The following is an 11,772-nucleotide window of genomic DNA, read 5'->3' as shown; positions in this document are numbered from 1 at the left end:
TAAAAAAAAAAGAATTGCGAGATATAAACTCAGAATTCTGACTGAATTCACAATTCCGAGTTTACATCTTGCAGTTGTTTTTAGTTTCCGCCACAAAATAAAAAAGTGAATTGTGGCTTTTATATTCAATTCTGACTTTTCTCGCAATTGGGAGTTTATATCTCACAATTCTAAGTTGACATCTTGCAATTCTGAGTTTATATCTTGCAATTTTTTTCATTTTTCTCAGAATTCTGAGACAAAAAAGTCTGAATTGTAAGATATAAAGTGATAGTTACCTTATATTTTTTCATCTCGTGGCAGAAACAAGCTTTCACTAGCAACTATTTTAAAATAATAATGAAAAATGGAAAAATTTAGTTGACCTATTTTCATATAAAAAGTCATATGAAACATTTGTGATTAAATAATGTCTAGCAAAAAAATCAAGAAAAACAAAATTGTCCCTCATGTTACTTTTGTGAAGTGCACTACATTTTTGGATACAGTATGGTGTGCAGTACATATGTATGTTAGCACGCTATTCCGAACACAGCCCTAAATGATGTTTTAATAACATATCTCCAAGTTTTTAGTGGAGACATGAAGGATGATTTTTCCATGACACTAACAAAAAAAAATATATCATATCTATCTGCTTTTGTTTAAAATGGCAGATAGTAGACAGAAGGTAGTTAGATAACAGATTTAACTTTTTAAACCAGATTACCATAATGAAAATGATCAGACTCTTTGTCTTACGAAACTCTGAGATACTAAAGTCTTAAATTATCTTTGGGATTATACAGGGATTTCTGATGAAATGCACTTTGAAATGCATCAAGTTACTGCAAACGAAGCATTTCTGTCAGGCGAAGATGATTTTTAAAAGTGTTTGAATGACGAAGTCTAGAATACAAATTAACTCATATTAGGTTTGTACAAGGTAATACTTTACATTTATTGCATAACTGAAAGCATTGAATGGATGGAGGCCAGGAAGGTGATTTTTCTCAATTTATAGTGATAAATATTTTATGGCATGATGTGAAAATATTCTCTCAATAACTTAGTTTAAGATTTTGAGAGGAAAAAATAGAATAATTCTTGTCATGGTTATTAACTGAAAGCATTGAATGGATGGAGGCCAGGAAGGTGATTTTTCTCAATTTATAGTGATAAATATTTTATGGCATGATGTGAAAATATTCTCTCAATAACTTTTGAGTTTGAGAGGAAAAAATAGAATAATTCTTGTCATGGTTAATTTAAAAATCAGCTTTGACTGAATAAATCATTCTGAAGAGTAATTTGTTAAGTGCAATAGTTTACAGTGTGATAATGCCACACATGAAAGCTAATGTTAATTGAAAGGAGTGAATTTATTTCACATCAGATTTCCTCCCGTGTTAAAGGGAAAGTTCACTCAAAAATAAACATTCTGTCATTATGTACTCACCCTCATCCAGGTCATTCCCAACTCGAATGCTGTCATTTTGTCTCCTAAAAAAAAAGAGAAAAATCTTCATGCTATGACATGAGGGTGTTTAAATAATCACAGAATAATCATTTTTGTGTGAAATATTACCTTAAAATACTGACGAGTTGAGATGAAGCTGTTTTTAACGCACAAACCTTATGATGCATCTGTCAGTTTGTTTATCCTCTTGATGAAAGAGAGTCATTGTCCAGGAGAATGTCCCTCAATAAGCTCAAGACAGGACAATCAAATGCCTTTTATGTCATCAACATTGTAGCGTGACCTCACCTCGTGGGGCGGTAATGAAATAACCAGATCCTTAAAGGTGAAGTGTGTCGTTTAAAACTTGTATCCCAGCTTTAACATGTAGAACTACAAGTAGGACATTTAACTCTTTATGCTACAAACATGAAATATACCTCAAAATGCTTTGCTTTGAGTGGTGTGCAATTACCGTTCCGTATGGAAACTCATTTTTGGCACATAATATTAACATACTTTTCATAAATATGAAATCTTTGAAATAAATATGATATAAAAATGTCATAATTTTGATATAAAAACTTTAAATTATGACTAAAAGTTTAAAAATCATAATTGTGACAGTCATAATTATTACATACCAAGTCATAAATATGAGATAAAGTCAAAATTATGACATACTAACTCATCAATATGATACAAAAATAATCAAAACTATGACACAGTCAAAATGATAATATAGTCGTTATTATGACTACAAGTCATAAATTGCCGTAAAAAGTCATAATTTTGACTTTTTGTCACTTTCCCCTTTTGACATCATAATTGCTGACAATTTCAACTTCTTGTAATAATTATGACTTTTTATCGCCAAATTCCAACTGTTTATCTAATCATTTTTACTTTTTGTCAATTTTGTCTTTGGATGTCATAATTGTCATCATTTGGACTTTTTTCATCTCATAATTCTGACTTTCATCGACTTTTTTGTCACAATTTTGTCACAATTATGACTTTATACCTCAGAATTTTGTAACTTTTTACTTTTAAAGTCATATTTAAGACTTGTCATAATATTGAACAATTTCACAATTTTGAGCATCCACCCAAAACATCCTAAAAAAACACTCGTGGCTGCCACTGCCAGTGGTGCAGAAATGACATACTTCGCCTTTAAAGATAAAACAAATAAAGAGATTTGATGTGTTTTCAAAAGACTGAAAATACTGAATGTTGCGATGGTAATCTGGGCAGCAGCATTGGATCACTGCCTTGGCTTAAGTAACCAATGGTTTACTTAAAAGCGAATGCCTTCATTTTCTAATTCATTTTTGCCATCGTTTCAGATTCTACGAAAGCAAATTCACTCTGTGTTTTTGCCTTCTATGATTCATTGTCTGGACATTGGTCCAGATTTGTCTTTACTTCACCTCTTGACTTACACACACAGTGCTGGTACAACAGACCTCAGTCTTTGATGCATTATGGGATATGAAAGACACGTGTACAGATGTAATGTCACTGAAGCCTGTACTACAGCGGGACCGGATGAACTGGCAGCAGACAGGAGTCGTCATATCATGTTACCAGTTAGAATCGCAGTTCTCCTTCTGTTTTCAGTATTTCTTATGAATGATCTAGTATAATGTGTATTTATTGTGCGTTCCTTAAACGGTATGTATTGAATAAAAATTCTCTTTGTTAAAGCGCTTCTTGTTGCGTCATAAATCTCTAAATGGGAAAAGGAGTAAATGGGAAGTTCAGACAGACAGACAGAAAGATGGCAGACAGACACAAAGACAGAGAGACAGACACAAAGACAGAGAGACAGACACAAAGACGGACAGAGAGACAAACAGACAGACACACAGACAGAGAGACAGATAGACATACAGACACAAAGACAGACAGATAGAGACAGACAGACACAAAGACAGACAGAGAGAGAGATAGATGACAGACAGACAGAGAGAGAGACAGATAGATGACAGACAGAGAGAGACAGATAGATGACAGACAGACAGAGAGAGAGACAGATAGATGACAGACAGAGAGAGACAGATAGATGACAGACAGAGAGAGAGACAGATAGATGACAGACAGATAGACCGACAGATAGATTGATAGTACCAATAAAAGCATCTAAAGCATTACATTTCTCCATCTTTAATAGGAACTCTTAGTTTCTTTTATGTAATTCCGAAACGCTCTTACAAAAATTTATTCGTTTTTTGTTGTCGTTACAAAATATATTCTAAGCAAAGACAATTAATCTACATCTCTTCATGGCATTATTATGGAACGGTGGCTTATAAACCACATTTGTGAATCTTCTGATCGATGTAAACACCTGATGTAATTTTAAAAAATAGGTTTCTGGCCTGATGTTTTGTGATTCATTCTGTTCTTCATGTGAAGACTGAATGTTCTGAAGGCAGACGCTTGTATAACAGCGCCCTCTACTGCCGGTCTCTGTCATTCACTGTGTGATACTGTGCCTTCAGGCTCTAATCAAATATTCACAATGTTCAACAGCATGTCAAAATATACAAAAGTAACATCTAATGAAACACAACATATTTAAATTTGGTAAAATAAAACAAAAAATGGTTTAAATGGCTAAAAACATAAAACCATCCCACAGAAATTCCATTTAAAATATTTGACCTGTAATGAGAACTTTGTTTCACTACATTTAAAGAAAAAAGAAAAGAACAAACACATATGAAGCAAATACTTTCAGGAAGTCTTTGGTGCTGTAAAATCTGCATGTTGCGTCCTTAATCTGCAGTTCATTCAGAGAATGCGACTGATACTCCGCATCACTGTGGTTGAGCTCATCCGGTATAAAAACTAGAAAAGTCACCGCGTGAGGACACACGTCCTGTAGTCTTTCAGACATAATGGAGTGAAATGGAGAGAAAGACAGAGAGAGAAAATAAAACTTCACATCACTGCACGTGCCTCGGCCCCAATAGCCAGGAATGTCTGTATGTGCTCCGCTTTTATATTCCAACTTCTCCAGCAGCAATATTTTCCACATACAAAAATAAATTAAAGGTCTGTGTCATACAGAAGACTCTTGTGCTTGTGTGTGTTCAGGGTCCAAAATTAACACTTGCAATGCATCAGACACAAATAACCAATTTGCTTTGGCAAGTAAATAACACATGGCTTGTCTTTGACTTTATAAAGATCCGCAATATTACTCCGTTTAACTGTGACTGTGAGACTGATCTTATGTTCATCTGATCATAAATTATAAAAAGCATCTGCTGAAAAGGAAGGCGATTATTATGCACTGCAAGACGCTCTGTGAAAAAAAGCCTAAGATCCACAATCTAAGACGGTGAATGAGTTAAGATAAATGTTAAGTAGAAATAAGAATGGGAATTTGATTATTCTGCTCATGTTTCCAATACTTGTAATACAAAGATGCCCACCTTGATTTGGTGCGCCATGCTATATCAGAAGAGGATGATATAAAAACATATTTAAAAAATAATAGGTAAAAAAAAAAAAACATGCAACTGAAGCATATCTTCATTTCTTATTTATATTTTTGTTTTAACATTTTTTTGTTGTTGTTTGTTTTATTTTTGCATTAGAATAAAAAAACAATATGATAAAAAAATGGCAGCATTTCAAAGCAAATTATTTAAATTGTTCTTTACTTAAAAGTTTAATACATTTTAATATAATATAGTTGAATGTACTGCAACATTTACTTTTGGCCCTCAGTCAAGTTAGATTTTTGGCCCTTCACATTAAAATTTTTGCCATCTTTGTTTTAAAGGGGTCATATGATGCGATTTCAAGTTTTCCTTTCTCTTTGGAGTGTTACAAGCTGATTGTGCATAGATAAGGTCCCTGAAGTTGCAAAGACTAAAGTCTCAAAACCAAAGAGATATTCTTTATCAAAGTTAAGACTCTGCCACGCCCCCCTAAAACGGCTCGTTAAAAAAGCATCATATGACCCCTTTAATATTTTTAAGGAATTCCCAAATATACTTATAAACCATCCAATACCAAATGAACCAGATAAAACAGTTCAAATCTAATTGAAAACACGCATTTTAAACAATACTTTTTCTGCTGGAGTATGTTAACACAAACTCTACTGAACAACCTGTACAGTGCAACAGTTGGTAATGAGAGTAAATATTCCATTCATATGCACTCTTAAAAATAAAGGTTCTTTATTGGCATCAATGGTTCTATGAAGAACCTTGAACATCCATGGAACCTTTCAAATGCAGAAAAGGTTAGATGAAAAAGGTTCTTTAAAAAGATTTTTAAAATGTTCTTCAAAATGGTTCTTTTAGGAACTGTTCACTGAAAGGTCCTTTTGGGAACCAAAAATTGTTCTTCTATGGCATCACTGCAAAAACACCCTTTTGGAACCTTTATTTTTAAGAGTGTACTGTAGAGATATTAATGGTTAACAATATCTTATGCTTTTATGCTCATATGCTTTTGTTGAAGCAATCAGTCTGCATTATTTAAACTATTTAAATTATTTAAACTTATTTAAACTCTTTTAAATAGTGAAATTCCTGGTGAAAAACTAGATTACACATGATTCTGCAGAGGAATCTCCACCAATCAGAGAACTGTGACAAGATTAAGTACACAGTCTAGAACCTTTGTCTTTTTGTCTGATTTTTAAACATTTTTAGTTTAGTCACCTTGTAGACCGGTTAAAATCTGAAAAATGGAAAAATGTATGGGGAAAACACTTCTAGAATGAAGGATACTGAAAAAGTGGACAGGCACTGTGTTACAAAGAGCGTTACAAATCAGTCACTTCTGAGGTTCCATGACCATCAGGATGCTCCCTAAGAAGGCAGCTTCTATGTAGGTTTTGGGAAAGAGCAAATGAGTTGCACTGTTCGTCGAAATATGCTTTGTAATTAATTGTCATATGAATAAAAATTTATTTTTATAAAAAATACTGTAAACTACAGTTTCATGGCCAGTAAGAAATAATTTTGGCATGTAAACTTTCCTAAATTCATTGGCAGCTGTGGCAAGAAGTTAAGTTTTGGACCCTGAGAGTGTGTGTGTGTGTGTGCACGTTTTTGTGACAAATGAGGACATGAATGACAAGGGTATGACATAGGTATTACAAGGATAAGGTGACTTTTCAGGACATTACCCCATGTCCCCACTTTTCAAAACGCATATAAATCACACAGAATGGAGTGTATTGAAAATCTGAAATAGCACAAAGTTTCCTGTGAGGGGTAGGTTTAGGGGTAGGGTTGGTGTAGGGCAATAGCACATACAGTTTGTACAGTATAAAAACCATTACGCCTATGGGATGTCCCCACTTTTCACAAAAACAAACCTGTGTGTGTGTGTGTGTCACTGGTTCCGCCGATCATGTGAAGACCCAGAGCTGGTACTTGTCAGCTGGATTGCAGGGCACTAGAGAGGGGTTCTCATGTCGAGCGGTCAGGCACTGTTTTGAGCCCTTGTTATAGAACAGTTGATCCTGCAAAGAGAATAAAATAACAGCAGGATCCATCAGTGCTGCAGTCCAGCCAAATCACAAAACCAAACATTAGCGGGCTTAAATTAGCATTAGACAGACGGCAAGCTCTTTTCTCTCGTTTTCTTTGTTCTTGAATATATACTTCGGTTTAGTCTGATCAGATAGTTTAGTTTTGACGTTACACAGGTCAGCTGCCTACGTAGGCTGCATTTTAAAGCATTATAGGTGTGTGCTGAGGTTTATTCCAAAAGGCCAAATTTGGCACACAATCCCAAAGTGTAATGCCATAAGATTGGTGAAAAAGAAAACATTGAAGATGGAGCAAGAGAAATGTTGATTATAAATGTACTTTGCATTAATTCAATTAACTTGGCAAATTAATTTCCATAAATTTTATTTTTATTTTTAGTTTGTAGCTGGATCTAGCTGTATTTCTAGCTCTCTATCCACACACACACACACACACATATATATATATATATGTGTGTATATACAGTATATAACATATATATATGTTTGTGCGTATAGATTTTTTTTTTTTTTTTTGGAGGATCACCTGACACTGAAGACTGGAGTAATGATGCTGAAAATTCAGTTTGCATCACAGGAATAAATTACATTTTAAAATATATTAAGACAGAAAATTTCACAATATCATTAATTTCCATAAATGGAATATAAATATAGCCATTTGTAGCTGGATCTAGCTGTTTTTCTAGCTCAGTAAGGATTTTAAATAAATTATACAAAAAATGCACAAGTATTTTAGAGCAGAAAATGACTTCAATATTTCATTAATTTAACTTACTTTTTGCAAATAACAATTATTTTCTTTTTTTTTTTCTTGAAGGATCATGTGACACTGAAGACTGGAGTAATGATGCTGAAAATTCAGCTTTGCATCACAGTAATAAATTACATTTTAAAATATATTAAGATAGAAAACAGTTATTTTAATTTATAATAATATTTCACAATATTACTGTTTTTTATGTAAACAATATGAATGCATCCTTGATGAGCAAAAGAGACTTTGTTAAAAACATTTTTAAAAACTTACTGAATTATATATATATCAACTGGCGTGTATTTTACTCGATATTTGGTTATGCTTGCTAGAGTTTTGCATCATTGCTGCTCCAAATCTATCACTTTTAAGGTCACATGATGGTTTGGATGCTCCCTTAGAAAGCTGCTGTCTCTGTAAACAGCAAGGAGGCGCACTAGTTTTTGCAACAAAGCCAGACATATTGCAAATCAGTGTTTGAGTTTTGATCAAAACCAGCATTAACAAGCACAACAGGAGATGACAAGCCTCTAAAGACAATGTTGGCTTTAGAGAAGGGTGAGCTGAGGAACACAGCACGGCCTCGGGCTGTTTTGGAGTTGAGTCTAAAGATCAGAGGCTTGTGAAGAAGAGAGAAAGCGAGAGCTCCAGCGTTCTACCTCTCTGAGCTCCCATCTCTGCTGAGGTCCTGTGATGGTGTTGTGACCTTTATACTGGCACTCCTCTAATTTGACGACTCCATCCGTCCCGTGCAAACAGAGCTCCTTCTGAATGTTGTGCCTGATCTCGTGATGGGTCGAGTACTCGAAATACTGTACGAGCAGAGGAGAGAAATGACCTTCACCACGAGAAAACATTTCATTAAACAGATAAAGATGTTTGAAACTCCTCTGAGAGCTTCTGAAAAACATATCAAGGGAACTAATTAAAATGATATTTGAGATGCACCTATAGAAACTGAAAATCATTCAAATATCATTTATGCTTGCGTTCAAAAAACAGCAAGCTTTGAAAACGATTTGCAAACAATTGAAAATAAAATTAAATAAAATCAACTTCACCTGATTTAAAATATTATATAATATTAAAATTGTAATAAATATATTATATAACATAGTGCTTGAACTGTATAGACCAGGGATCCTCAAATCTGTCCCACGAGATCCACTTTCCTGCAGAGTTTAGCTCTACCCTAATCAAACACACCTGAGCAAGCTAATCAATGTCTTCAGGATCATTAGAAAATCACAGGTAGCTGAGTTTGATCAGGGTTGGAGCTAAACTCTGCAGCGCATTGGCCATCCAGGGCAAGATTTGAGGAACCCTGGTGTAGACTGTTTTTTATTACATTTTTACTGTTCCTGTAAGGGAAAATACATACATACATACATGCATACAAAGCAATTGTATGGACTATTTTGTACAGTTTTTGTTTACTGTTCCTTTTTGAAAAAAAAAACAATTTCTCCTGATTTAAATTATTACATAATACTAAATAAACTGATATTTAATATATTATATAATATAGTGCTTGAATTATATGGACTGTTTTTTACATTTTTTACTGATACTGTAACAAATAAATAAATAAAACATCAAAAGCAATTGTATGGACTATTTTTTGTTCCTTTAATGAAAATAAAATAAAATATAAGATAAAATAAATACCTCAAAAGCACCTTCATCTGATTAAAATGGTTATTATCAATTAATAGAGTGCATAAATTGTATGGACTATTTTTTTTTTACTGTTCCTACCCCTTAACTGTCACCCCCCATTTTTTAAAATAGGCATGAAAGTGCACTATCCAAACTTAAATTGTTGTAATTTATGAACACTTTGGAATACAGACACAAGGTTGGTCTCATCAGCAGATTATTTCAAAAGTGGAATTTTTTCAAAAAATTACAGTATCAAAAAGTTTAAATTTACTGTAAATAAAATGCACTATATTAATTTTATTTTATTTATAATAAATATTTTACATAACAGGTTTTACTCTCAAATTGGTATAACATTAAAGCCGTATGTCTAAATAAGTTATGTTCCAATTTCCAGTGATATGCATTTTGTCAAGATTATAAAAAGGTTTGGTTCTAAAAGACCGTCATGCATTTTGTAATATGACACTTGACACCGCCCACTAAGGGGGAGGAGACCGCCAAAAGATTTTAAAGTACCATTTCCATAATAACGCAATGTCTGATTTCAAAATGGTTTTCGCAGGATGAATCTTGGGCTTCTAAGCTTTCAAAAGATATATAATTCATGCTGATTACTTAAAGATTTGATAGAGAAAAAGGACAACAACAAAAAAAGACCGCCAAGCGTCCCACAGGTGGGACGGTGACAGTTAAGGGGTTAAGGAAAATAAAATGAAATAAAAAATAAAAGATAAAAGGAGTACTTCAAAAGCACCTTCATCTGATTTAAATTATAAATAATTAATATCATTTAATTTAATTTAATTTGATTTGATTTGATTTAATTTAATTTAATATATTGCTCAAATTGTATGGACTATTTGTATAGTTTTATAGCTTATATATTATGTTCCTTTAAGTAAAAGAAAATAATAAATCACTTTCACTTGATTTAAATTATTATTATTTATATGTACCAAAACGAGAGTGGTTTATATGTCATTTTATCAATTCCATTGATTCATTCACACAGGACAATCTGTTCCTGCTCCAATTACCTGGTTTCCTCCCATCCCGTGGCAGGGGTACATAATGAGAGGTTTCCCTCCCTCATTACTCTCTCCCGCGTCCAAGCAGGCCTCCTTCCCCACGTTCTTTATCTGGAGGGAGACAGAAGGAGGGCTGAAGGAGGAAATGGAAGGGATTGCGGTGTCGTAACATGAAAGCTGTTAAAACAAGGTTTTACAGAACGGCTTTCTCCGGGAAACCACAGCAGCCAGACAAAACACCTGAGAAATTCAGGGACGTCCCAGCCACTGTACACACACTCACCGCGCCAAACTGCAGCGGGCTGAGATCGGGCATGAAAACCTCTGGATAGACGTTCTTCAAATACCAGGAAAAGCTCTTACACTGGAGTTTGTCCCGGAGATCTACACGCTTGGAGACATCTCCAAAAGACCGCTGTGGAGAGAGACGGTAGCTTCATTACAGAAACTGCCTTTGAATCTCATATTAAAGCTGCCCACAGGCTGTCTGAGGCTCCACTTTAAAGCTGTCTGTCTACGCTTATGAAAAAGCAGCAGGTCTTGGCTACACATTGAGAATGTTAAGGGATTTCTGTGGTTTAGGTCGCAGAAGACCAGCACGATGAAAGCCTGGCAAAAGGCCTTAAGACTCTTAACTCTTAACTCCACAATGCCATTACAACAAGTGCAGGCAAAACCAATTTGTGTAACACAACTGTAGGGTGGCAGTTTTTAATTATTTATGTAAATAAAATGTAAAAAATATAATAAAACATAAAATAAATCATTTAGTTAAAGTTATATCAGTAGAAGGCTTTATTTAGTTAATTTTTGTATTGAATTTTATTTAAAAAACTATTTGTGTAACAACATATGGCATTTTTAATGACTTATGTCAATAAAATAAAACAATATATTATCTCAGTGTACAGCTTTATTTAAATATTTAATTAATTGTCTAATTTATTTAAATAATTTTATTTGTGTAAAAACAATCATAGGTAAACACCAATTTGTGTAACACAACTGTTGTGTGGCAGTTTTTAATTATGCAAATAAAATAAAAAAGTAATAAAATACACAAATATAATAAAATACGTAGTAAATTATCTCAATATAAGACTTAATTTAAATAATTTATTTAAAAACAGTAATGATAAATATTAAATAATTTAAAATTCATTTAAATTTAATAATTTATTTTAGAAACAAATAAAATGTAATTTTATGTATTTATTTAAAATAATTTTTAAATATATACTTTATTGTTTTATTATTATTATCATTATTATTGTTATTTTGTTCATTACCCTTTTACATTTGAACGTAAAATGTATATTTTACCCATATACATTAGATGAATATATATTAATAA

The 11,772-nt window shown here is 33.1% G+C and overlaps 1 protein-coding gene across 1 annotated transcript in view; it reads right to left on the bottom strand.

Annotated features, from left to right (window-relative positions):
• Nucleotides 1–5,871: 5,871 nt before the first annotated feature.
• Nucleotides 5,872–11,772, bottom strand: part of galnt3 (UDP-N-acetyl-alpha-D-galactosamine:polypeptide N-acetylgalactosaminyltransferase 3 (GalNAc-T3)) — a 17,656-nt gene continuing 11,755 nt past the window's right edge. Inside the window, exons 7-11 of the mRNA XM_016531416.1 lie at nt 10,702–10,833; nt 10,428–10,529; nt 8,385–8,537; nt 6,793–6,938; nt 5,872–6,511 (exon numbers count right to left, since the gene is read on the bottom strand). Coding sequence (XP_016386902.1) covers nt 6,825–6,938; nt 8,385–8,537; nt 10,428–10,529; nt 10,702–10,833 — 501 coding nt within the window. The 3' untranslated portion in view covers nt 5,872–6,511; nt 6,793–6,824. The remainder of the gene's footprint in view (nt 6,512–6,792; nt 6,939–8,384; nt 8,538–10,427; nt 10,530–10,701; nt 10,834–11,772) is intronic.

This window comes from Sinocyclocheilus rhinocerous, unplaced genomic scaffold, assembly GCF_001515625.1.
Source record: "Sinocyclocheilus rhinocerous isolate Xijiao unplaced genomic scaffold, SAMN03320098_v1.1 scaffold934, whole genome shotgun sequence".
Taxonomy (NCBI): Eukaryota; Metazoa; Chordata; class Actinopteri; order Cypriniformes; family Cyprinidae; genus Sinocyclocheilus; species Sinocyclocheilus rhinocerous.
This window is presented reverse-complemented; position numbering and strand designations above follow the sequence as displayed.